The 27,123-nt window shown below is 45.3% G+C and overlaps 1 protein-coding gene across 2 annotated transcripts in view; it reads left to right on the top strand.

Annotated features, from left to right (window-relative positions):
- GRIK3 (glutamate ionotropic receptor kainate type subunit 3) overlaps positions 1 to 27,123 on the top strand; it is a 117,810-nt gene that overhangs the window by 76,466 nt on the left and 14,221 nt on the right. For both annotated transcript variants that reach the window (XM_039328971.1, XM_039328966.1), the window contains exons 6-12: positions 4,888 to 5,061; positions 5,449 to 5,592; positions 8,555 to 8,662; positions 13,533 to 13,646; positions 16,019 to 16,222; positions 24,512 to 24,735; positions 26,945 to 27,063. In XM_039328971.1, the coding sequence (XP_039184905.1) occupies positions 4,888 to 5,061; positions 5,449 to 5,592; positions 8,555 to 8,662; positions 13,533 to 13,646; positions 16,019 to 16,222; positions 24,512 to 24,735; positions 26,945 to 27,063 (1,087 nt within the window). The remainder of the gene's footprint in view (positions 1 to 4,887; positions 5,062 to 5,448; positions 5,593 to 8,554; positions 8,663 to 13,532; positions 13,647 to 16,018; positions 16,223 to 24,511; positions 24,736 to 26,944; positions 27,064 to 27,123) is intronic.

Raw genomic sequence — 27,123 nt, 5'->3', positions numbered from 1 at the left:
TCATTTGCCAACTCTGCTTTTCAGAACTGTCTTCAATCTGCCACTTCTTCCTCTGAAAGCCATTAATTTTAATAATATCAACAGACACACCTACCTCTATGGAAGAGGAACACCTTTGACCTGACAAGATTGAGACTGAATTGAAAGTACATTTACAAAAAAAAAAAAAAACTACAAGAATGACATCAAAAAAGATATTACTCTGGACATACAATAGAAGCTGGTGAATGTTATAATAATTAAAAGGAATAAACAAGTAACAGAACAGAAGAGTGACCTGGATAGGTTTTCTACATTGGCTTTACAAAAAAGGCTTGTTACAGGTTTGAAGATTTTTGTGAGAGAGAAAGAAGAAATTAAAAGAAATCAAGTTCTAGCATTTTATATGTATGGACTAAAGATTAAGATTGTTAGAAGTAGAAGGAATATGAAGTTGAGGTTAAAGTCGACATGTTGTTATCTCTGGTACCCCTACCTCCATTTTACTTTAAGTTTTTCCAGGACACAATGCATTTCCTAAAGTTTTGTTCACGTCTGCTTTTTTGAAAACATCTTAGTTCAGTTTGCATTTTATACACGCTTTGCCCTAGTTTATGCATTTTTACATACTTCCTTTCATTGGAGAATTGAACCGTAACATGCAGAATAAATGTGACTATTGAAATATAATTGCCTTTCAGTTCATGTACTGGTTTAAAAAGCCTGCGAGTTTCCTTTCTCTACAGGAGACCGGAGAGTCTGCAGCCTTGCTTGCACATTGCAAGTCTTCACATCCCTAGAGAAGACCAAGGGGACTTTTGGCGCGTCATCCCTTGGCTTTGCCAGTTCAGAAGTCTCTGGGCAGACTCTGGGCAAGATGGAATCAGCCAATCAGAGATGGAGCAGTTCTTGCTGATTTACTGAGCCCAAAGCAGCAGAAGAGCAATTCTTATTCTTTTATTCCAGGTGCCATTCCTGGACGTAGCGATGCCCACAGGCTGTTGCAATGCAAGCCCTGCCTTTTGGTGGTGGTGGTGTTGTGGTGTCAGTTTAACAGTGGCAGGGTTTGCATCTCCATGCCAGGATGTCCTCAATTGCCCCATAGATGTCTGTGCTGCAGCAGGTGACATCTGTGGATCTAATCCAGCCAACTATTATCTTTGGAATGCTCTCTCCAGGTCAGTCCTGTTGCTGACCTTTTAGCCAAGCCAAAGCCACCTTTTCCACCTGAAAAGCTGGCTTATCCAGACAGCAGGAGGGAAAGCCCAGAATGCCTCCATCAGGGTTCGGGTTTGTGCATCCAGGCAAAGCCAAAACCTTGCTGGGTCCTTCACCAGGCTTCGTAAAAAGCCACTTGTCCACCTAGAGCAGTGGGAAGGCAGGCAGGCAGGCAGGCAAGACAAGTGTATATCTGAACTCTAATTGTACTGAAAATACTGGGGATTAAGCATCTAATGAAGCATTTAACTTCTATTGATTGTTTTTAAATAAAACGTGATGTGCATAATTATGGTTTAAGAATGAAAGTTTCTCCCAGATTGTTGTATGCATGTATAATTATTTGTTTTCTGAAGCATTGCAGCATCCCGAGTCAAAGCCAAAGCAAATTTTGGGTTGTAGCTGATGCATCTTATTCAGGAGGGACTTTGGAATTATTTTAATTTTTCACAATCGTGCAGCTCTCCGTGTAGTAAACCATTACAAATCCATGATATAAATAATAAATGAAAAGAGAATACAAGAATTAAAACCAACAATCCACAACCTTCCAGAAGCAATATTGTCTAGCTATGTACCATATCGGCAATATTAGAAGCAAAATGAAGTTACCGTATATTCCGGCGTATAAGGTGACCCGGCGTATAAGATGACCCCCGTCTTCAGCGCCAAGTCGCATGCCTAGAAAGTCATCTTATATGCCGGAAACTACCGTTATTTCTGGCGTATAAGAGGACTCGGCGTATAAGACAACCCTCGACTTCGGCACCAATTTTAAAGCTTGCAAAAGTCGTCTTATACGCCGGAAAGTACGGTAAATGGGATAAAACCTCTTTAAGCGTTCTTTCACCACACATACACACACACTTAAGAGGGATATCAAGATACCTCTCCTATCTTCTGCTTTCTGGGTAAAGGGCCAAATTTTCTAAGCTTTTATTATAGAAATATATCTACCAGCTAAAAGGAAGGTCCTTGTATGGAGTACCTTTCCCGTTCGTCTTTCATCCCAAGGCCACCATATTGCTTGAGGATTTCAGTTTAACAATTTAAATTGTATTTTTGTGTCGTAACATAGTCTGGATTCCTAAATGGGGGGGGCTGCTTTCCAGAGGGCAAAGAGGAAGCAGAGCTTGGAAAGTCTGGGAGGCGGGAAGAGGGTGAAGGCAGCCCCTCTCTGGCAGTTCACAGAGGATATCTATTGGTATGCAAGCAGACTCACTCGACTCTGGCAAGATTCTGTCTACCCCACAGCCTGACAGTTTTAGAGCAGATTGCTGAGTTTGTGATGCCAAGGTGATCTTTCTTTATTCGTGTCAGAAGCACCTTCAGATTATAGACATATAACATTCAACAATGAGCCAGTAAAACAATGCCAAGATGATGAAAACAAGACAGTCCTGTTTGAGAAGGTGGTTGATTCTGGCCTCACAAAACTGAGAACCTCTTCCTTACTGGTGCCGAAGTAAACCATGCATTTTAGTGTATGTTGACACAGTGCAGCTTTTTGAAGGATGCCCCCACTTTGTTTCGTTGATTTACCCACTAGCTATTTCTCATTTTAAATGACTAGCTTGGCAAATGAATGGGAAGAACAGCTGTTGCCTGATCCGGGTGGCCACCGTGCCACCCTCTGCCTGGCAGTGTTGCTCTGACTATTTCCGAGAGGAAAGCCAGGGCAAATCTTTGGGAATTCCCAGGAGGCTGGGAGCGGAGTCGGGACTGAAGAGAGCAGCAGCTTTTGGTAGGCTGAGAAAGAAAAGGTCAGGATAAATGGGGTCCTAAAATACAACATGAACTTTTAATCAACAAATGTATTTAACGGGGTTAAGGTTTTAAATCATACCACGTAAAGTAAGAAAAGTGGTAGGTAGGAATATTATTATATGTAAATAAAGGAGGTAATGAAAAGATTTTTTTTTAAATGGTAAAAAAGTGAGAGGCACATAATGAGCGTTCTAGTAAATGTTAAACACCCCCCCCCAAATCCCCTTGTGGCTGTTGTATGATGCCACCTTTCTGAAAAGGATAGCTTGTAATTATTAATTACTTTCATTACAGATGGTAATCAAGATCTTGGTTTCATATTTGTTTATCGTATTTATATTGCCGCCTGTCTCAGACCATGATTCTGGGTGGCTTACAGTAAAAAAAAAACCCTATAAAATAGTAATATAAAAAAACCAATTAAAACAATAATATATGATTAAAAGGCAAGGGCTGGAAAGCTCTGGAAGCTCTGTGAAGCGGTCTGCACGTCTAAGTGCTATTATTGCTATTGCCACTCCACACTGAATGCTCATGGGATTGAAATTCAGATGCTTGGCAACTGGCTCATACTTACGACGGTTGCAGTGTCCGGGGGGGTCACGTGATCCCCCTTTGCAACCTTCTGACAAGCGAAGTCAAGGGGGAATCCAGGTTCACTGAGCAACAGTTTGACCAATTTAACAGCTGCAGTGGTTTGCTTAAGAACCGTGGCAAGAAAGGTCGCAAAACGGGGCAAAACCCACTTGACACATGTCTCGCTTAGCAACAGAAATGTTGGGCTCAGTTGTGGTGGTAAGTCGAGGAATGCCTGCACACGGGGGTAAAGGGGCCTACAGGGGATCCCGTGTTAAACTGTAGATCATATTGTGACTGGCTGTAAGCTGAGGGCACACAGATAGTCCTCGACTTACAACTGCTCATTTAGTGCCCATCTGAAATTACAACAGCACTGAAAAAAGTGACTTAGGACCCTTTTTCACACTTACCGGTGCAGCATCTCCCTGGTCACGTTACCGAAATTCAGACGCTTGGCAACTGACATGGACATATGACTGTTGCAACATCCCGGGCTCAAGGGATCCCCTTTTGCAACCTCCTGACAAAGTCAGTGGGGAAAGCCAGGTTCACTTAACAACCACATTGTTAATACTGATCCACTTAACAACTGTGGCAAAGAAGCTCATAAAATGGGGCAAAACTCATTGAACAACTGTTTTGCTTAGCAACAGGAATATCGGGCTGAATTGTGCTCATAAATTGAGGACGACCTGTACACCAGTCTAGTATCTGATTTTTTTTTTCATATAAACGATGCTGCGCTTCAGTGGTTGGATAGCCTAGAGACTGGGGTATCTGAATACAGATCTTTTTAACATTCACAGTTTATCGTGTTACTTTTAATCTATATTTAATCTGTGTATATCACCATACGCTAAATAAATAAATAAGGCATACATGGAGAGGAGGATTTCCAGGGCTAGAGGTTCACTGCTGTGTCTCAGGCGCCCAAGAGAAGACCTGCTTTTCTATTTACTTTGGCCCTTCCCACAATTTTTGATTTCTGCGAGTGTTAATAGCAACAAGACTTAATATCGCCGTTTCCCATTCATCCATTTTTCTTTCCAATATTTTATCTTTTCTCCTTGTCCTCAATTAATCATCACAATTAACTGATTCTTGGCTGAGATATGCTTCCTAATTGGAATCAATACTGATTTCTCCACCTAAATTTTAAGGTTGTTTGCTCAGGCAAAGAAAGCATCTACGAATTCTCCCAAAAGCCAAATTTCAGAAACGTGGATGACATTTCTCAGCAGCCTTTCTTTTCCTCCTACTTTGCAAGAGTTTTCACCTTCAGTCGTTCCAAAAGAAGAGCAGGCAGAGCGCAGAGACGAAGGGTCGGTTTTTGTTCCCCAACAGGATCTGTATGCAATCGATCTTGAGCAATATCGCTACTCTGGAGTAAACCTGACCGGCTTCCGAATCTTGAACGTGGAAAATCCCCAGGTGTCTGCCATCATCGATAAATGGTCCATGGAGAGATTGCAGACGGCCCCCAGACTGGAGCCTGGATTGATGGCAGGGGTCATGATGGTACGACGGTCACTAGGAACTCCTAGTCCTTTTTCTATGGGTGAAGAATCGGAAAAGGCTTGCAGCTCCTTCGGCTTCTGCCAGGCTGCGCCAAAAGTTTTTAGTGCCCTCTGCTTTCGTCAGAAGAAGAGTCTGACCAATTTGCAGGCTGCAGCCGGTGGGAGTTTTTCCTCTTAATATTATCCTGGATTCGGGATGATTTCCTGGAAGTCTGGGTGCAAGGCAGGTTGCCCAATCCCAGGCTTTTCAGGTAGAAGCAGTGGCTCATCGCAGCGGCCTTAACGGCCCTATAGAATGGAGAGGACGTTTGGGGACCGGGGGGGGGAGAGGATGGTTTTCAGAGTGGCTGCATGTGGTCAAAGCAATTACTGTCCCCCTTCATTTTAGACAGACGCTGCCCTGTTGTATGACGCCGTCCACATCGTCTCTGTGTGTTACCAGCGGGCCCCTCAAATGACAGTCAACTCTCTCCAGTGCCATCGGCACAAAGCCTGGCGATTTGGTGGGCGCTTTATGAATTTTATCAAAGAGGTAAGAAGAGCCCTGGACTCTGGCAGATGTTGCGGAGGAGGCAGCCCCAGAGAGAGGGTGTAAGGTCCTGCCTCGGCTGTCTTCTCAGGAAAGTGTTATTTCAAAAGGAACTGTTACTGAGAGAAAGTGATTGCAAGGAAGTCAGGCGGAATCTGAAGTTCCCGCTCAAATCATTAAGCTGAATCCCCCAATAGGTAAACCCCACCCCAGTGGCCCAGTCAGCCAGGAGCCAATCTGCTGGTGTGAAGGTGTTAAGAGAACTCCCAGAGGAGAAGGTGATCAGTTGTCTTCCTGGTGCTGCGACCTTAATAACAGGCTGGAACTGGATGAATAGGAGTCCATCCAGATAGCCCTTATGGCCCATCTCCCTCCCTCCCAAATTCCCATACAGATACATCAAAGCAAAGCAGTAAATTTTCTACTTCCTTCATCTCCCCTCCCCTCGGAATGGCAGGTTCTAACAGGGACTGGACAGAGGGGCTGGGGCTGGGCTGTTAGAAACCCAGGCATGGACTCATAGGCAGTAATGCTTCATGTCACCAGGTCATTTTTTAGAAAATGAAAGGAACATTCTAGTGGAGCTACTCCTTGGCCTGGTTTGTTTAGCCAGCTAGATATTTATCCTGACGTTTCTCAAGCAAGCAAGACTCAATCCTCTCAGTTGTAGATAGGGCCCACTAATTCACTTGTCACCCTCCGCCAGATGCATAATTTCAAAGGGTCCCTGCTGGCTCAAGTAGAAGTAATTGCCATGAGAGCAGCAGCTATGCTCAAGTACTGTTCAGATGGTTGAGGAGGTCATTGCAATGACCCCACAATTGTGTGCATGAAAAATTGAAGTGCTTCCTGCAGGCAGGCACATAAAGACAGAAGACAGGGAGTCAGCCTGTGCAAACATTTGTCCTTGGATTAAGACCCAGCTTCCTTTGAATGGGCTGGCCTACGCAGATTCCTTTCCTGAAAATTCTCTTTTTCTCAAAATGCTACGCTTGACTCATGTCCCTTTCGTTGGAACACCAGACGACATTGCTGCCAAATCACTGTAACCCAGGGGTCTCCCGAGGCTTTCTTGTGGTTTCTCGGGCTTGATTTATCATCGCCAAATGGTAATAAAATGAGTAGACGATCAGGCTTTAAGTGGCTGCTGGTTGCAATGGCAATCGGAATGAAGCGATACGGGTATGTAAAATTATGCACAATGTGGAGAGAGAGAGAGAGAAAGAGACTAACTTGTGTCATTGACCAGCCAGCAGAGAGAAATGGCTCTGGCTGGAAAGGAAATATTGTTGCTCACAAGCTGTGGAGCTTCTGCCTTGGGGTGGAGAGATGTCCAGCCACTTGAAAAGCTTTAAAAACAATTCATCCGTGTCATGGAGAAAGATGGCTGTGCTATTACTTGTAAGGAGGCTGCACTCATTACTTTCAGGGTCAGAAGAAGGCGGGCTACTCACAATTGCTTGTCAAGGAGCAGGAGGTGTGGGACACAGCTGCCAGTTTCCTCGCTATTTGGTTATGAGTGAAGCGTTCAGAATATGACCTGCTGCAGGGCTGTTCTGACAACTGGTCAACGGATGACCTCCTGTACAACTTTAGTGAACAGTCTTTTAAAGAAAGCTTGTTCCAACCTGGGCTAATTAATTGCCTCCACTGGTGTGTGTGGGGGGGGATGTGCGTTCCTGGCTTCCTCTCGTTTTTTTCTTACAGCTAGTTTTGAAAGGAACCATATAATGGGAGGCAACTGATAAATAGAGTCTTCTCTGCTGCCTTCACCATAGAATTCCAAGGGATGTTAGCAAAATTCAGGCTGGTCAAGGTACAGTTCACAATCTACCGAGCAGTGAGCAAGGATAGAACTTGGGCTCAAAGCCAGAAAGGAAATTCAGAAGCCTGAATGTTTTTCTTGCTTTCTTCCCAGTTCCCAGACAATCTGGATTCAAGGGCTATTTTGGATGCTCTTAAAATTGTCGTGTTTCCTCTGGGTTCAGTCTTATCCCAGGGTCTCCTGCTTCCTTGTGTTCTAGCTCAGGGGTCTGCAGTCTTGACAACTTTAAGACTTGTGGACTTCAGCTCCCAGAATTCCTCAGCCCACCTCTACTGTGGTGACAGTGTAGAAGAAGTGTCCCTGTGTGGCCTCCCTCTTTCTCATCAGCCCCTTTTTGCTGCCGCTCCTCAGGGGCCACAACCAAGAGGTTTGCCTTGGGCTGCTGGAGAAGAACCTGCCCCTATGGCAGCGATTGCTCATCTAGCTTTCCAAGGCTCAGGTCGGACCTCTCCACACCCACGGCCAGGAATGGAAGCCCGTGACCAGCTTGGGATGGAGCAGCAGATACCAAACCAAGGCCCAGAACAGTTTTTAAGTTGCGTGAGCCAGGACTGGTTGCACTAAATCTCTAGCCTCACTGCCAGTACAGAGCTTGATTTGAGCAGTCTGCACACACACATACACACACACACAAAAACACGGGCACCCAGCCTGCAGAAAGTCTGCTTCTGCATTGGCCCAATGGAATTGCAGGATGAAGCCAGGGTGATTTGGATGATAACATTATGGAGGGCGAAGGGGAGAAGAGGCCATGACACCCCCCAGTCCTTAATGGATCATCTGGATAGCTCCAGAAGGAATGCTGGTCTTGGAAGGAGCATCTAGGGATGGCTTGGAAGGGGCTCCTTGCTTTTCCTCCAAGCTCCAAAGACTTTCCCCCCTTCGGGGCTCAGAGTCCAGCAACAGTTCATCACCCTCTCCAGTGAGCCAGAAGCAGTGAGCATTGGCCATTTCTAAAGGGAGGGGGTGGGGTATGGATTTCTCCCCAGTTTTGCAGAACAGGAAGCAGCGAAGGGCTTAGCGAAGCTGAAAGAGGCAGCTCCCTCCTGACTTACGCACCTGGCGCAGAGTTCCTTTATCCCAGGTGTTCCTCGCCCCTCCTTCCCTGGTGCCCACCACTCCTTCCTCTCTGCCTTTCAGGCCCAGTGGGAGGGCTTGACGGGACGAATTGCCTTCAACAAAACCAGCGGCCTCAGGACGGACTTCGACTTGGACGTCATCAGCCTCAAGGAAGATGGGCTAGAAAAGGTGGGTGGCTTTGTTGCTTGCTTGTCTCTGGGCACCTCTGACGAAAGGTCTGGGCGGCTGCCAGGACCTCCCACTTGGGCAGCTTCAGAGAGAGGAGATGTGCCAGAGTCCCCAGAGAAACAAATGCCTCCCCTCCCCCCAAGATGGCGGGCTCTACTTTGCCGTGGGTTCCTCGCATGCGTGGGGGTTGGCCCCAACTTGGGTTCAGACGCTTATCTTTCTTCAAAGCTTTTTTTAAGCAATCACGTTTTTTCCAGCTTCTCCAGCTCCATAGTTCTGACCAGCCTAGAAAATATCATATAAATCTAGGGCTGGAAGGCACCTTTGAGGTCTTCTAGTCCAACCCCCTCCTGAAGGTAGGAGACCTTTGACCATCGCAGTCAGATGGTTGCCCAACCGTTTCTTGCAGCTCAGGCATTGAATCAACATTGAATGGTTTGGCTAGATTGGTTGGAAAACTCTTGCATGTTTCCTAGGGGTGAAAGGAGGCGGCCTTCCCCCCTCCCCCCGTTAGTTGATACACACACACACACACACACACACACACACCTGGCAATCTAGCCTAGGTCATTCTGGGGCCCTTTTGGACGACCCCCATCGGTCCTGGGGGCTCAGGATTTCCCTTGTGCCCATCGGGCATCCTGTAGTGGTGACCTGTGTGAAGGGTGTCTATGAACTGTAGCGGGAGGGGAAAAAATCCCCCTTATGACATTTGGTGCCAGGTCACCTTTTGGCACCTCCTTTACCACAACCTGAAGCGGAAAGACCCCTGCCGTCAAGAAGCAAAAATCATTTGTTCATTTTCCTTGTTTCCTGGCTGTGCCCCCTGCAGGCGCTCCTCCTCCTCCTGTATGTGTGTTTAAAGCTTTTTCCGAGCTCAGGAGAGGCTTTAAAGTGGCTGCGTCAAGTCAAATCTCGGCAGAGTCAGCCTTACAGCCTTGTCAGGATGTAATGTGAATTAATGGCGTCCCAAATGAAAGCAAATCCCTGTCGATTTACTTGGGCCTTGTGTTCAGTATTTTACATTTGCTAAGGTTTTGGGTTTAGCACTTTCTCGCTTTCTGCAACTTGCAGATTGGTAATGCCGTATTCTGCGCTCTTAGGGGAATCGTGTTAGGGATTTGCAAAACAACAATGAATGCAATCAGCTTTTGGGCTCCTGCAGAGACTGCCTCGTCTTGCTGAAGTCATTGTAGGCGAGGGGAGTGGGGAATCTTGGTGTTTTGCTTCCCATCAGACCCACAAGTCTTTACTCCCATGGCTTATTGTCAGATAAAGGGGAGGGGGTAGTTCTCAGATAAGCAGCAAACCAAAAAGTGTGTTAACTAAACTCTTTTACTTTATTGCTGCACACTTCTTTTTTTTGTGGTTGATTGTATAAACAGGCGGATAGGGTGGCTTTCTAAAATACTCTTTCAAAAAGAAGATTTTGAATATTGCGTGGTTTGACTGAGATTGGATCCTTTTGTCCGTCTGAGAAAATGGAATAAATCTTATACGTTCTGCTTTCTCATTTGTAAGCTTTATGGACACCGATGATGTATCGCCTAACATTTTTGGAAAGATCATTTGAAGTCATTATGCACACATTCCACGTCTTCTGCTTATTAGAGCTGCCCTTTCAGAGACCAACTTGTTTCAAGGCTGAACTGCAGTTTTCGGATGACGCCGGTCCCGCCTGACCCCCAGGTGATCTGGCCCTTCCAACCTGGGGGTGGGGGGGGGAGCAAAGATGACATGTTGCCACAGCTCATGAGTTCCCTAGTTGCATCTGACACAGTTACCAAAGACTGGGGTTGGTTGTGATGCTGCAACACATCTTTCATTATTTTTTCATCATGCTTATTGGCAGCAGAGTTGGTGGATCTGAAGTGTCTCTAGCTGAGGTTGTGTGCTGCTCACTGAACAAATTCGGGTGTCCGTGTGTGTGTGTGTGTGTGTGTGTGTCATTTCAATGAATGTTCAAGCAAAGCTGCCCAGCAAAGGAGCTTTGTGACACACACACACACACACACACACACAATAAAGCAAGTGGTCCCCTTGTTTTGCTCATCTGTGAGGCAGGGACAGCTCCCAGGCAGAAGTATACATTTCCAGTTTTTGCAAGGAAACAGCCCCCAAGTAAGTCAAACCCATCTCAACAGATCAAAGGGCTGTTCAGAAACCCAGGATCCTGACGCTCTTCAAAATGAGGCAATTAACTATGATCTGATTGCAAAAGCCCCGGTGATAGCTGAATGTAACAACTCTCTTCCTTGCAAATCACTGGTTGTGTTTGCATAGTGCCAAAGGTTGCTGGGAGAGCAAGGAGTTGCTGACCATGACCTGCAAAGAACTGGGACTTAATCCAGTGGATCATGCTACCAGCCCGCGGACCTAAAAGCCTACCACTAAAAGTCTAAAGCAGAAAGTCTATAAGAAAATATATATTTGTATCTGCACAAATCCTGAAGAGTAACAAAGCCATAGCTAGCACTGCAGTGACTTGCAAGGTATGTGCTATGTTTGTATTCCTGCCCAGGGAGGATTTAAATTACACCTGCATCAAGTGCAAACTGATCTGATTGCTAGAGGAGAAAATGGATGATCTAGGGCAGGAGTCCCCAACCCCTGGTCTGTGGACTTGCACCAGGCCACAGCATGCCAGCAACCAGGCAGCGCAAAGGAGCGAAGCCCCATCCGCAGGATGCAGGCAGCACACGAAACCACACCCTTCCGGTCCATGGGAAACCCTCTCTCCATGGAACTGGTCCCTGGTGCCCAAAGGTTTGGTGCTGCTGATCTAGGGGCATGTCTAGCCACTCTGCGTCTCACCTGTGAAAAGGAGGAATTCCTTGGAAAAGCAGAAGTCAGCATTTGAACTAAATGTAGCAAGGAAGATACAACTCCAAGAAAAAGAAGGACGCCCTGGAGGCAGACCGATGGCAGCATGTCACTCAGAGGACAAAAATACCAGGAGAGTGTCCCTGCCCCTGGAGCTGAACAATCATTTTCACATCCTCCCCCTGGAAGAAAACACACAGACATCTGGAGGATCAAATGTTCCCACGAGGACAAAAAGTAGCTCAGATTGTCACAAAGACAAGTCTGAATGAGTTCCCCAAAGAGAAATGACATGAGCAGGTGATGGGTGACTCACTTCAGAGGAACAGAATCAGCAATTTGTAGACTGCACAACCTGTCCACAACCTATCAAGAGTTGTCTTGTCTCCCAGGTGCAAAGATCAAAGATGTGACACAAGGCTTATCCATATAATCAATCCCATTATAATCTCTTTCTCCTCTTTCACATTAGGAAGAATGGAACAAAAAAAAACCCTGCAAAACAAAGTCCTGGAGAGGAAAGTTGGAGAGTTGCGAATGAGCAGAGCAATTGTCATTCCTGGTTGGAAGAAGGGAAGAGAAATCTCTGAAAGTTGAGATCTTTGCTCAAAACCAAGATGAGAGATGCTGTTGTTGGTGAAACCATAGTATCTGGGGAAAGACTGGGCAGGAATTCCAGAGAGTTCTTCCCCTGGAGATTCAGGAGGTTTTGCTGGGCAGATTTAAGAAAGGAGACGAGTTGATTTCTGTTCTTTCTCATTTTGATAAAAAAGGAATCCATATTCTACTTCCCATTCCCATCTACCCCAGTCAAATCATTACAAACGATTGGAAGCACCACTGCTTCAGACAGGAAAGTGATGCAGAGAGTGGTGAGGATAGCAGAAAAGATCATTGGCAGTACCCTCCCTTCCATCCAGGACATAGCACAGGAGCGTTGCTTGAGCAGGGTCCGCAAGATTGTCTGGGACACGACACATCCTCTTCACAACCTGTTTTCCTGGTTACCTTCTGGGAGGAGGCTCTGTGTTATCCGAAGCAAAACGTCCAGATTCAGTCATAGTTTCATTCCATACAGCATTAACCTTGTGAACTCTCAAGCTTCTTCTTTCCATTATGTATTCAAGCTGGACAGTGATTAATATTTATATGTTATTTATGTGTAAGGGTGAAAGTTTATACATATATTGTATATTATCCTTAATAGTATTAAAAACACGAATCCCGGGTATATACATAATGTGAAGTAAAATAAGGTGATCACCAGGATAAAATCATAAACATAAATGTTTAATATACAAAACCAAGCTTTCATCGGCCATACTACCGACATCGTCAGAGTATAAAATGCTGGATCCGGGAGTCCATTTTTAATGGGCGGACCTATGACCCGATCCAGGATCAAAGCGCAGAGGCAGCCAGCCACATAAAAATGGACTCCCGGATCCAGCATTTTATACCCTGATGATGTCGGTAGTGTGGCCCACGAAAGCTTGGTTTTGTATATTAAACATTTATGTTTATGATTTTATCCTGGTGATCACCTTATTTTACTTCACATATTGTATATAGCATGTTTAAATGTGTGTTATGTTTGTGTACACTTTTGAGAGCAAGGAACTAAATTTCATTTTTAATATGTGCCAATGTGCCCACAGTAAAAAAATAACAATAAAGGTTATCTTATCTTATCTTATCTTATCTTATCTTATTTACATACAAACTATTTGCCTTCAGCCGAAGGAAATACTCTCTGAACAAACATAGGTGAGCTACTGTCAACATTTGAGGAAGTAGTTTTCTGTGCCTTCCTTTAGGGCAGGGGTAGTCAACCTTGGCTCTTTTATGACTCGTGGACTTCAATTCCCAGCTTAGCTGGCTCAGGAATTCTGGGAGTTGAAGTCCACGAGTCGTAAAAGAGCCAAGGTTGACTACCCCTGATTTAGGGCCTTCAAACTATCTGACCACCTTTTTTGCCACCTGTTTTTTCAGGACCAAAAGCTCTAGTTGGGTTTCTCCTCATTCTTAGCCTTTGTTTCCATCCCAGGTTGGCGTGTGGAGCCCCTCGGATGGGCTGAACATCACTGAAATCACCCGAAAACAGGGGCCCAACGTGACGGATTCTCTGACCAACCGATCTTTGGTGGTCACCACAGTTCTGGTAGGTTACTTGGGCATTCGATGTAATCCTTCTGCTTTCCTGTACTGTTTCAGATCTGAGATAAATACATTCCTCAAAAAACAAATAAACAAAACTTTAAACTCTGAGCTGCCCTGGCTAACCAGGCAGGAAGGGAGTGTGTAAACTCTTGCCTGCCCAAGAATTTCTCTTCATGGGTTAACAGAGATGACCAGTGGATTGCAATGTGGATTGTTGTCCTGGGACTTTAGGCTCCTTATGGAGGCCACCCAACCAAGAGTGGCTCAGGATTTCTATGAATCCAACTCAGTCGGTACCTTCCCCCCAGTCAGGCACAGCTGGGTGTTCCTGGTGACTGGAACTGGTGACGGGAGCAACTTTCTGTAACTCAGCTGCCATAGGAGGTTGGTCTCTGCTCACTTAGTGACTGGCAGCTACTCTGAACCTCTGAGAGCGATTAAAATCGTTTGTTCCAAGCAACCCTGAATCCAGATGGTTTCCTAAATATGCCTGAAGAATTTAATGGGCTGAGCAGCTAATAGTCTTCCCCTAACCACTTGACTGGATTCAAGAGTTAGTGGGACCAAAGAGTAGACAAAGTCATAGAAAATGAAGAAGCACAAATGCTCTGGAATTTTAGAATTCAAAGAGACAAGCACCTGCCACATAACACATCAGACTTAACAACGGTCAATAAGAAAGACAAAAAAGTCTGAATAGTGGATGCGGCAGCACACTGAGACTGCAGAATAGAAGAGAAAAAATTGGAGAAGATAACAAAGTGCAAAGTCCTATAAATAAGGGACATTAGAAGGGAGAGAACCAACTTGGGTCTCGAAAACAGTCATGGTCAGGCTGCAAGAGAGGGGAAAACCTAACAGACACCCCACCCCACCCCTCCCACCCCTGCTGGATTTTCCTTCTTTCCTTACTGAAATCCCTTGGGGACACTTTCTGCTGGAGAAGCCTCCGTATCTGCAAGATTTGAAGCCAGTAGAATCCCTGATGTTTGTAGGGACTCTGTTTTCCTTACATGAGAACAAGGGCAATCCCCTGGGGGAGGGAGGGAGGGGGAGAGAGAGAGAGAGAGAGAGAGAGAGAGAGAGAGAGAGAGAGAGAGAGAGAGAGAGAGAGAGAGGAGAGATGGAGATGCTCTGTGGTTCTTTGCTGCTTTGGTATAGTAGTGTTTCTGGTGGGAACCGCAATCTAGAAGGGGGGAAAAAAAGAGAAGAGAGGAGAAGGCTGCCTCCAGTCGCTCCCTCCCTCGCTTTCACACTCTTTTGCTCATACATTGCAGCAACGAGTTGGGAGCAGCCTCTTGTTGCCCAACAGACGGTTCTGCTTTCCCCAGGCCCTAGAAGAGTTGTGAAGATCTTGGAATTGAGGGCACTTTTGCTGATAAATTTATTAGCAAGCCTTGAAAGCTTGCAGATTGAATGTCTGGCCATTTCCAGTAATAAATTGTGAAACAGCCTGTGAATATGTGCCTTGCAGAGTTCAGGAATGACTCTGTGTTGGAGACCTCCCAGAAGGGTGCTGAGGGAAGAGAGCTTTTTGTAGAGAGAAAGGGGGGGGAGGGAGGGAGAGAGAGGGAGAGAGAGAGGGAGAGAGAGAGAGAGAGAGAGAGAGAAAGTCGTGGCGGCTTTGTTGGTGGTTAATGTGGAGGGCTTTGGAGCCTCCTGAGGTTCAGGGGACCTCCAAGAGTTTGCAGATGCCCCCAGACATGGGCTACACACCTGGCCCCTTTGTCAATTTCATGGCACCTGGGATCTGTTTTTATGCCACGTGTTCAGGCTCCCCATCATCGTTTTTGATACTGTCCACCTCTCTCAGTTATTGTACTCTTGAAACAAGTCACAAACTTTGGCTGTCTGGTCTGGACCCTAGTATTCTCATGCTATTGGATAGCACAAGACACGCATTGCTTTTTGAGTTGAGTGTGGGTTTCTATGTAATGTGGGGAAGAAACAGTGCAAAGCTTCATGGATGCAGAAATCTGTATATGGGAGGAATGCGCGACTGGACATAAAGTGAGACGTCCACCAGCAGCCTGGTCTTCTGCCATAGGTTCTCAGTTGAGCACTAAGAGTCTTCGTCCAATGTAAGAGGCCAGGGTTCTTTTGGTGACATTTCAAAATGCTTAACTTTGCTTGAATCTGACCAGCCAAATCTGCAAAACACAGCCAACTCTACATATGCTAATGCTGGAATGTGGGGGTGTTAATGATCAAGTTGGTTAGGAGGTTAATGCTGGAAAATACTGCTGCAGCCATTCCAGCTGGCTGGACGGTTGGGGTACATAACTCCCTGGCTCAGGGTGTGTTTGTGTGTGTGTGTGTTGAATTCAGTGTCTATGTTCTTCATGTGGCTGTGTTATCTTTTCTGGCCATTAGGAAGAGCCGTTTGTCATGTTTGCCAAGTCAGACACAGTTCTGTCTGGGAACAGGCGTTTTGAAGGCTACTGCGTGGACCTCCTGGCAGAAGTCTCCCGCATCCTTGGCTTCTCCTATGAGATTCGTCTGGTGGAGGATGGGAAGTACGGAGCCCAGGATGAGAAGGGCCAGTGGAACGGCATGATAAGGGAACTGATTGACCACGTAAGTGAGAAGCCTCTTCCATCAGTGGAACTTTCTCTCAAAGCTTCCTCCATTTTCTCTTTCTCCTTTGTTTCTTAAAATACTTGTTTAAACTGCCACGAAATTCCATGAGGAACCATACTCTGTGCAGACTACGAAATCACTCAATCGAAGCATAAACAGGTAAAACTGAAACAGTGATCAGACATAAACCAGAATTGGGAAAAATGGTGCTTTGCCCTCTCTTTCATTACAACAAACCTGGGCTGTGGAAATTCAGGAACTATGTGGAAAAAGGAAGCGGATTGCACCATTTCCGCCATTTCACTCACACACAAGGGCAGGGGTTGCGCAGGCCACTAAACCAAGGGCAGCTGTCAGGCACAAGAAACCAGGAACCAGCATGAAGTTAAAAAGCTATGCAAGTTTATTCCATGTCACCTGTACACAAGGATCTGATCTACTAACGGTCAATGCGAATTGGCACCAGATAAGAGTCATTGGGTTTCAAGGGGGAGCTGGACTTAGATCTCTTTCAGGGGCACAGGGACTCCGGAGTGATGATGCCTTTGACCCCACCCTCAGGCCCAGATTTGATGTTTTTAAATATGGGCACAGTTGGACACATCAAGCCAGAGAAGCCAGGCACTTCTGGGCATCACAGAGCCCGTGTATTATTTTTTTTCCTCCACAAGAGATGAGGCAGTCAAGAAGAGATCATGGTTTCTTCCCGTCCCTTTTCTTCTTCCTCTTCTGATTCCTTTCCTCGTTTCTCAGCAGCCCGTTCAGTTCTTCACTGTGGCGCCCATTGTATCCAGCAGCCCTGTCTATAAGCAGCAGCCCTCCTTCTATTGCTTAGCTGTCCCCATGTAATACTTCCTGAAAATGTTTTCACCCCAAGATATATTGTGCTGGATGCTGCTGGTGGCGAATGAGCTCAAGAAAGAGCCAGCGGTCATCTTCCCATATGAATTGAAGCATACGGAGTTCGGACTTTGCTGTCCCGAAGGCATGGAGTGGAACTTGGTGTGGATGTTATCAAAATAAGTCCTCTGTCATGAAATCAAGCAGCTCTGAGCTTACGTCTCTCATGCTTGTGACCTCTGGAAGGTCAGTGTGCTTTGTGCAGGTAGAGGATTGGAACCCTAATCTCTGCTAGTCCTAGTCTGATACTCTACACTATACTATTTATTTAGTGGGGATCCGCCCTCTGCCTCCCCCTCTCTCCCTTGGAATAGTGGCGTATCCCCTACAAGCAAGAGCAGAGAAGTCCTTTTCCAATAGGAAAAAAAGGCTTGAGAGGGTAATTTAAAAGTAACACGCTTTTAAGCACACTTTTGGAAAGTAATCACCTCTTACAGTTATTGAAAGCATCTTTTGAAGACAAGTTTCCTCCACCCCCCAAAAAAAAACCCCCTTCAAGCATTAATTACCAGCCCTCCCTCTCCACAACGCTAAGTGGGCTCCCTTTTAATTGAAGCTGTAAATGACTTTGCTCAGAGTTGCACTGCTGCATAATCAGGGGAAGATGGACGGAAGGCCAGAATCTCAGCAAGCCAGACTCTGGCTGCCCGTCGCTTTTGTCAGTTTCTGTCAGCCATTTGAAGAAAGAAAGGGGAAAAAAATCAGTCGGCAATGTAGGATAACCTCAGAGCAAATAGACCTTGTTAACCTTGATTACCTGGGGGAGGCAGGTCCTTCTCCAGCTGTCTCTTTATTAACAAGGCCTCTGCCGCTGACAGCGACTTTCAGCCATTTGATGATGAACCGGGAGCGCCAAGCACAGAAAGTCATAGGAGGCCCGGCACCTTCCTGGGCGCTGTAATAATTGCGTGTAGAAATGCGTCGTCGAAGGGCTCACTAATCTCTCGTCCTGTTCTGTGTTTTTCATGCAAATTCAGGGCACAGCTCTCCTCAGACTGAGCCTGCAGAGGAGCACAATGTAATTAATGGCATAATTACCCTCAGAGAGCCATTTCAAGAGGGCCATGAATGAGGGCAGAGCAAGGGCAGGGCTCAACCACCTGCAGAGGAGCAATTAAGCCTTCTTCTGGAGGGCTTCAGTCACCCTCACATCACTGTAGCTGCACAGAACATTCTGAGTGCTTTAAGAGCCTTCAGGAATGTGTTAGCGGAGGACCCTGGACAATATGGGGCTGGGAGTGGGGCAGGGACCCCAGCATTCTGGGTGAGGAGGAGAACCAGCAGGAGAGGCTTCAGGCTACCTCCTGGAGGCAGGTATGGGACTTTAGCTCGCTTTCTGCCCCAGACAGGAAACGGCTCCCTTTCAGCTTTAGATCTGGACTGAGGCTGAGAAATCAAAACAGAAGGGAAATTGAGTGGCACATTGCAAGCATACAGAAGGGAGCATCGTGCAAAGCTTCAGACCAAGTCTGATGGGATTTAACCCAGAGGGGCAACAAGTCTCTGTCACTTTTGTGGCTCTTGCTTGCTTGCTTGGTTTAATTAAATTATATAGCTGCCCACTTCAGCAACAATTCTGGGTGACAAACAGTGATTAAAAAATAAAATCAGATTCAGTACACTCATTAAACTACACAGCAACCAAGAAAACCGACAATCACCTACATTTCCTTCATGCACTTGGGGCTGCAGGCCAGGCCGAGAGATGGGTCTTCAGGAGCTCACAGAAGGCCAGCCAAATTGGCCATCCTGATATCCAGTGGAAGAACGTTCTCAAGGGAGGGGTCCTTAGCAGAAAAGGCCCTCCTTCTGGGCCCAGAGTTGCCCCCATCACATTCTGCAGCAGTTGAAGCTTCCGAATACTCTTCAAAGGTAGCTCCATGTCTACTATTTTGCAGTAGTCCAGATGAGAGGTCCCAAGGAAATAGGCTGACCCCTGTTTTCTGTGGCAATCACTCAAGTGTTGGAAGACTCTTATCGTATTACCCCTAGTCCTTTTCTTCGTTAGACTAGACATACCTATTTCCCTCAATTGTTCATTGTATGATTTAGCCTCCAAATCCCTTATCATCTTTGTTGCTCTTCTCTTTACTTTTTCTCAGCACCTTGTTTGTATTGTGGTAAACCAGAACTGGATGTAGTATTCCAAGTGTGGCCTCACTAGTGCAGTATAAAGCTATATTATCTCTTCTCATGATCTTGATGCTGTCCCTCTGTTGATACATCCTAAGACTCCACTGGCTTTTTTGGCATTTGCAGCACATTGCTGGCTCATACTTAACTGGTGATCCACTAGGACACCTAGATCTCTCTCACAGTTACTATTTTTGATCCAGGTACCACTTATTCTATATCTGTGCATATTTGACTTTTCCTGCCTACTACGGGACCTTACTTTACTCGCCACCAAATTGCAACTTGTTGAATAGGACACAACGCTCAAGTTCGTCAAGATCCTTCTGACTCTTCGGTTTATCTTCTAAAGTATTGGCAATTCTCCCACCCCAGTGACATCTGCAAAATTGATGAGTTCCTATTTTATCCCCTCATCTATATCATTCATGAAGATGTTGAAGAGCTGGGCCTAAGACAGAGCCATGAGGTACCCCACTGCATGCTTCCCTCCGTGTAGATGTGGTTCCATTAAGGACTACACATTGAATGTGGTTTGTCAGCCAACTGCGAATCCTTCTGGTGGTGAGGCTGTCTATCCTATCTTCTTCTGTCTTACCAAGAAGTAAGCTGTGGTCTACTTTGTCTGGCTCAAGAATTCTGGGAATTGAAGTCCACGAGTCATAAAAGAGCCAAGGTTGCCTACCCCTGCACTAAGTTAATCACTTTGTCAAAGAAAGCAGTAAGGTTTGTCTGGCATGATCTATTTTTAACAGACCGTTAGAAATCAAAGGAGTGCAGCCTCTTCCGGTTTCAGGTACTGGTCTACCAAGAACATGCAGGATTTGCTTTAATCATTAAGGTCCAGTCAGTGCATGGATTCAACTAACCTTCTTTCCTGCCCCTTGAATATAGGACTTTTAATGCATCTCAAGGTCATGAGTGTGTAAATCAAGACAGCTTGAATCATTAGAATAATTACAACCATCATTACTCATCCCTGATCCTCCTCCTTCTATATTTTTGTCTCGCAATCTTCCTAGCAAGAAGATGTGTGCATTAAAGAAGAAATTAAAGAATCTTAGGGGCCCTATTGGTAATTTGTTTCAGTTTTTAATCCAATCTGTCCCCCTCCCCCTTTCCTGGAATGTTATGGCTAGTACCAGAATACCTTTCTACACAAATATTGGAGCAGTTTGGGATGGGAAATTTGCCGTGTTGATAACAAAGCTTCAGGCTAACCGCTGTGCCTCGCCTGTGATTCTCATCTTCTCAGAAACGTAAGCCCTTTGTGTTACCAAAAGCCTAAAAGTGTGTCTGAAAATGAAATCCCTCTAGGCAAGAGAACAGAAGCTCTGCTCCACTTCACCGTTTCTTACACATTGCCGGATTCCTCATAGGTACAATGGATTGTGAGGCTGCTCAAACTTAAAGGAAATTCAGTGAGATAACTGAAAAAAGATGCGCAGGATTTGTTCCTTGCTCATTAATCCCCTTTTTCAACACATTTGAGGAGGGAGGTTTGCCATTGTTTTGCTCTGACCAGCCACACTCAACCTGCAGTCCTCAATGGAACTACATCTACATGGAGGGAAACGCACAGTTGGGTATCCCAAGATTCATCAAGATGCTGATGATATCCAGTTATACATCTTTATATTCCATATTTTCAAGTGATGCTGTTCAGGTGTTTATTTCAGTGCCTGAAGCTGTAGGGGCCTGAATGGGAAGAAAGGGAAGGGCTGTGCAAGATGAAGTAATTGTGGAGTGTTGGCTAGAAATAGTAAGAGGAAAGAAAAAGGAAAAAAAAGGAAAAAAAACAGAAAAAGTAGAAGTGACTCCAAGTTTCTTTGCAAGAAGCCCAGACTGATTCAATATTTCCCCACCCTCTTTAATAATATTCACTGGAGGCTTTCAAAAAGAGAGTGGACAACCATTTATCTGAAATGATGTAAGGCCTCCTACTCAAAGTCCCTTCCCACTTTATTGTTCTATGTTCTGTTCCTTGCTCATCATCCTCCTGTTTTAGCATAACAATTTATCCCATCACTTGTATGCAGATGATGTGGTTACCTGGTCCATTTTTGAGATAGGAATGAGAAGAGCATTAAACAAACATTTTTCTGCCTAAAAGAACAATTATTAAAAATATTTAAAAAATGATCTTTGCTCATCACCCCCATAAAATTCATAAATGAGACATTAATGGGACTCTTTCTTATTGGACTAGTGCAACTCTGCAGCTGCTTTGAGACTTTCATTTTCATTCAGGACATCTCTGCACCATGCAAGGTGTCCCTCAGCTTCTCTATGATACTTGAATCTGCCCTCTTGCCAGGTTCAATATTCTTGAAGTTGTTTAGTTTATTAAAGCCACTGTTGCAGTCCCAAATTATATTAAGGATGCTGTTTAACTTTTAGAGATCGGTTTAGTTTCTGTAGAGGCTGAAGCTTAATTTTGAGTCATCAGCTTTTGGTTAAACTTAATCTTCTTCCCTGTAGGTCTGATCCCCTTGGTCCTTAAGAACCATTTTAAATCACCGCGACTTAAGAAAGCTAAATCCACTTATTGGGTTTTTCAATGAAGAGTCTCTGCTTCTTAGGCTTTGAAAATGCCAAATGCATTCTCAAGTAACAGCTCCGGGACACAGGCCTTCTGTCTAATCGAAGCCTACTGCCTGGACCTGTAATTCAGGAGATTCTCCCAAAAGGGTTCATGCCAGCCATCTATTCTCATAGGAAGACACAGTGCCCTCCCCAGGCCTTTGGGGGCCCTAAGCAATATTCCAGTGCACCAGCATCTCTGCCCATGGAGTCTTTGAGCTATGTGCTTCTTTGTTGTTCCTTGTACAGGGACTCTAGAAAGACCCTCATCCACCCCATCCTGAAGACCTTTCCAGGCAGAATTTTATTTGTTGGTCCTCTGCTCTAATAAGTACTCAACTATATCCTGCCAGGTGGCCCAGCTTTGTGTGTCCATATGTGTTATTCATTCTACGTGCAACTGAACAAAAACCAATTTACTTACTGGTATTTCATGTTATTTTAATCTGTTATATAGTATTTCTATCAGATTATTTTATTTTATATTTTATTGTATTTTATTCTTTTATTTCTTTTTTATCTCAACATCTATATTTGGCAATAGATATATAGTCGTATCTATAGTTACTTACTTTTTAGGTTGCATATTGTCCCATTTTCTGGTCTTATGACTGTAATAAAGTTATTTGACTTGATTGATTTGGAAGTCTAGTGTTCTATGATTGTTTATTCTGCTATCTGAAGTTGCCATCTAGTGCCATTGCATTGAAGCCAGCCTGCTTTCTCAGAAATCCAGTCAGTCAGAATATACGTTTTCTCTATCTCAAGCAGAATAATCATGTGGGTGTTGGCATGTCTGCAACAAATTTTCCCAAAACCTTTTCTTTTCTCTCAAAAAGGATTTTTAAAAAAAGTATATAGAATGTGGATACTCAGATTAAGGAAATGGAAAGAAGCAATATTTCTTCTGAGCTTCTGGTTTTCAGGTTGTAAATACTAGCATGTACAAATAAATAAATAAATCCAAAGGAACCAGGTAAGAAATATGCTACAATAGTCTGTTTATCTCTAGGAAATAATCTAAGAAATATGCATAAGAATACTTCTTATTTAGAATACAGTTTGCTATTTTAGCTTTACAATCTTTGGTATGATCTCTCTATAAGGCCAGTTGCTGGATTTGGTTTGGAACCTGTTTATAATTACCTGGAATTTGGAGCACTGCGAGAAGTTTATATTTTCCTGAATATTTTTGTTTTGGAGATTCTTTAAAAATTACATTTTTAACTGCTCTAAATTTTCATATCCTCCACCACTGAATGTTTTGCATCAGACTACTTAATTAAAAAAGAGATTTGTAACCTTTTTTTTAAAATGAAGTTTGATTTTTTTTATACCTTTTCAGGTTAGTCTGTCTGCTAAAGGAGATGGGGGCTGATTGCAGAAGCAGGAGATGGCACTATTGAGTTTATTCTGTTACTTTCTTTACACCAAGGCTGAGGCAGCTCTTATCTCTCTCTCTCATCCACTCAAATTAGGAATAGCATCTCGGGCGAGGTGCCCTCCCAGAAGATAGCAGGTGGCAGCAGGAACCAGAGTGTTCAGAGCCAAAGGCTGTTGAGGGAACCGAGGCGGGGGGGGAGGGTCCTGGGAACTGCCTGGCTTCAACCCTGCAGGCTTGGCTCTAGCAGGCAAACATGCCCAGACAAGAACAATGGCTCTGCTATTTCCAGCAGGACAAATTGTGGGGCATCAGTGGATAAAGGCAAAAAGTGGGCCTTCTCATTAAAAAGAAAAAACAAAGGTGGCCTTTAAAAAAAACTGGATCCAGTACAGGTAGTGCTCAACTTACAACGAAGTTACAACGGCATTGAAAAAAGGGGACTTAGGACCGCTTTTCACCCTTGCAACCGTTGCGGCCTCCCCACTGTCGTGGGATCAAAAGTCAGCCGCTTGGCAACGGGCTCGTATTTGTGAAGGTTGCGGTGTCCCAGTGGGTCACGGGATCTGGAAAGGCTAAAGTGGATAATCTGCACATATTTGCTTCTTAGGAGCATAAAGAGAAGTTCCAAATATTATTGAATACGTTACCCCTCAAACAATTGTCCCTCCCTAATTCCTTTGTGTCTGTTGTAAGAGAGACTCTTGTTCCTTTAAGAAACTGCTCATCAACACAGTTTGGTATTTTAACTGATCCTAAAGAGGGGCATCTCAACTAAGTTGGCAGTGCCTGGCTAACTTAGTCAGGCTCGGATATTAAGCCCTGCCGGGACCGGTTAGTCCTTGGACAAGAGATTTCTAGAGAATCCTGGGACTGTTGGCTCCATGAAGTTTAAAAGCAGCTCTGAAGAAGGAGGAAAGCACTTCTGTATGCTTGCCAGAAAAGATCACAGACATGGCGTCTTTTATGACTCGTGGACTTCAACTCCCAGAATTCCTGAGCCAGCTATGTCCAGGTCATCGTGGTTGTCCCAAAGGTGCTTTTCCAAAAGGCTTCTTTTTTCTTTGAAAAAGTTTTGCTTCTCATCCAAGAAGCTTCTTCAGTTCACTGAAGAGGAGTAGCAAAACGTTTACAAAGAAAAAAAAACAAGAAAGGCCAGTTGCCTTTTGAAAAAAAAAGCACTTTTGGGACATCTACTCAGATCCTATTGCTTTGCTCCACCGAGTCTCCCCTGCTTGTCTCTAACTACTGCTTTCTCTCCCTGTGCTTCTTGCTGATTTGCTTTGCAGAAAGCTGATCTGGCAGTCGCTCCCCTCACCATCACCCACGTCCGGGAGAAAGTGATTGACTTCTCCAAGCCCTTCATGACTCTGGGAATCAGCATTCTCTACCGAAAGGCCAATGGCACTAACCCCAGTGTCTTCTCCTTCCTGAACCCTCTGTCTCCTGACATTTGGATGTACATCCTGCTTGCTTACCTGGGAGTTAGCTGTGTGCTTTTTGTGATTGCCAGGTAAGGAAACCTGCCGGGGGGGGGGGAGAAAGGCTTTGGTATACGGTGGGAGCTTTCCCCTCAGCCCTTCTTCCTGGATCAGCTTCTGTACCATATCAGACCCCCCTCCCTTTCTCTCTCCCTCTCACCAGAAGGGGTTTTCACTCCTATTTTACAAGGTTAAAAAAGAAGAGAAGGGGTGCTGCACCACGAGTTCCCGCTCTCTGGCTAATAATACTAGGTTGCAGGTCATCCAAACCGACTTTTGGGGCTGTAGCCTCAGACAGAACTAGCGATGGGCCACTTGGCTGCCTCTGCTGCATCTGTTAAAAAGAGAGAAGCACCATGTAGTCAGTGTGAGGTTCTCTCTTTTGCTTGATGGCAGGTGGGGAAATGGCTTCCCACCCCTCCCGCTTCCTGGGGATGGGTTAATGGGAACTAATTGAAAGGTGGGAAACTGGCTGAGCACAGCCTCCCTGTCCGTTTAGCAGCAGCCTTGTCCAGTTGGAGGTTAGAGAGAAGAGCAGAGACTCGGGATGATTGCCTCCATCATCCTCAGTGCTGGGGGTGGGGGGGTGATGATGCAGTGCTGGCTCCCCGGGGCCATTACAGCCTTTGGAGGTGATTACCTGAGCTTAGTGCCTAATACCCTAATTTTGTATAATGTGCTTGTCAAAATTAGCTCTGCGGGGAACAGACCAGCTCCTTGTTTGCTCTGGCAGATCTGGATTGGCTGAGTGGTTACTGCAAACGGTGTGAGGTGACGAAAGCGTTAGAAATGTCTTTTGCCAACACGGAAAGGAGACACACCAAAGAAGTGCAAGATCCAAGCTGGCCTCCCTCCCTCACTCACTCAGGCTCCCCTTGCAAAAACACAGTCCATGGGAGGGGCGGGCACTGGTGTTTGGGTCGATGTGTGTCTCTCTCCGTCCTAAGACAATTTTGCCATTTCTCTGCTCTAACCAGAGGTCTCTTGAAGTGGGCTTTGGGAATCCTTGGGAGGGAAGCACGGGAATCCCCTGTCCCTCCCCTGCTGGGAACCTGCCCTGTGTGTTGGTCTTTATCTCTCATCCAGTGATGGATCCATGACTTTTAAAAGCCCCGAGGTTTAAAAGCAAGCTCACATTGCTGCTGCAGCCGCTGATTTCATGTCTTTGCCATTTTCCATACCAAGCACTTCCAGCATTATTATTTGAGAGGCCCAATAAGATTGTTGAAGAAAGAGCTCAGGGAAGGGGAGAATTGTGGGACAGCAAAATTTGTTGGACGAGAACAAACTGGCACCATCAGGGCTAATCAAAGAAGGAAGATGTAGGAGGAATTTCTAGCGAGTCTTTTGGAAGACAAGCCAGTTGTCCTGCTTCCTTTATTGACCGGGAGCAGAGATTTCCAGGGCATCCCAAGGCTGTAGACTAAACTGGGGAGCTTAAACAAACCATTTCCACGTTGCTGCCTAGAAGACTACATGGAGTTTCACTTGAAGGAGATTTTACCTTTTATCAGTACAGTGATAGGTTGAGGATTTCTCTTCTCCAGCTTGGCCTGCTCGCCTCTTTCTTGGCTCCCAGCTTGCTTGTTTGTAGAATTTCTATCCTGATTTCCTCTGTAAATCACTGTAAATCACACTCTTTTAGTACAAATTGTTGCCAAGAAAACAACCTGGATCTGTTTGCAATCCCTGGGAATGAAATTTAACTTAAAGCAGGCTACAGTCCATCGTGTCAAATGTTTGTAAGCATTTCTGCAACAGCCACATACATGTATATTGCTTTGAATTCCATGCAGGACCTAAAACGTCCATATGAAGCATTTTATTTTTATACACATCAAAACATGTTTATGCAAAGCCCCTTCCTCTTACTCATCTGAATTGATTGGGTCTCCTCAGAACATGCAACTTTGCAAGATAAAGAGAGAAAGACACAAGGAAGTCAAGCTATAAAAGCTACTTTCACAATCCATCTGCATCTCACAGGTTATGCTGGCTGCATGCATCAGCCGGGTTCACCAAAACATCAGTAATTTGCTGCCGTAGGTCGCTTTTCCACTGACGGTTGGGGAAGGTCAACTTCTGAATTCCACTTTTGCTCTGACCTGAATAGGGAGGCTAACCTGATTTAGGCTGCTTTTCAGATTGCCCAAGTGGTGCCCAGCCCAGGGCATTTTTCTCCTGCCCATCCGTGCCCGTCCTGTCTGCAGGAGTGAGACCTCCCCTTCTTTCTACACGTAGGTTCAGCCCTTACGAATGGTATGATGCTCATCCGTGCAACCCTGGGTCAGACATCGTCGAGAACAACTTCACCCTCCTCAACAGTTTCTGGTTTGGAATGGGAGCCCTGATGCAGCAAGGTAAGCCGTCGTCCTCCTCCTCCTCCTCTTCCTCCTCCTCCTCCTCTTCCTCCTCCTCCT

The sequence above is a fragment of the Crotalus tigris genome, unplaced genomic scaffold (genome assembly GCF_016545835.1).
Source record: "Crotalus tigris isolate CLP2741 ecotype Arizona unplaced genomic scaffold, ASM1654583v1 scf7180000017614.5298720, whole genome shotgun sequence".
NCBI lineage: Eukaryota > Metazoa > Chordata > Lepidosauria > Squamata > Viperidae > Crotalus > Crotalus tigris.
This window is presented reverse-complemented; position numbering and strand designations above follow the sequence as displayed.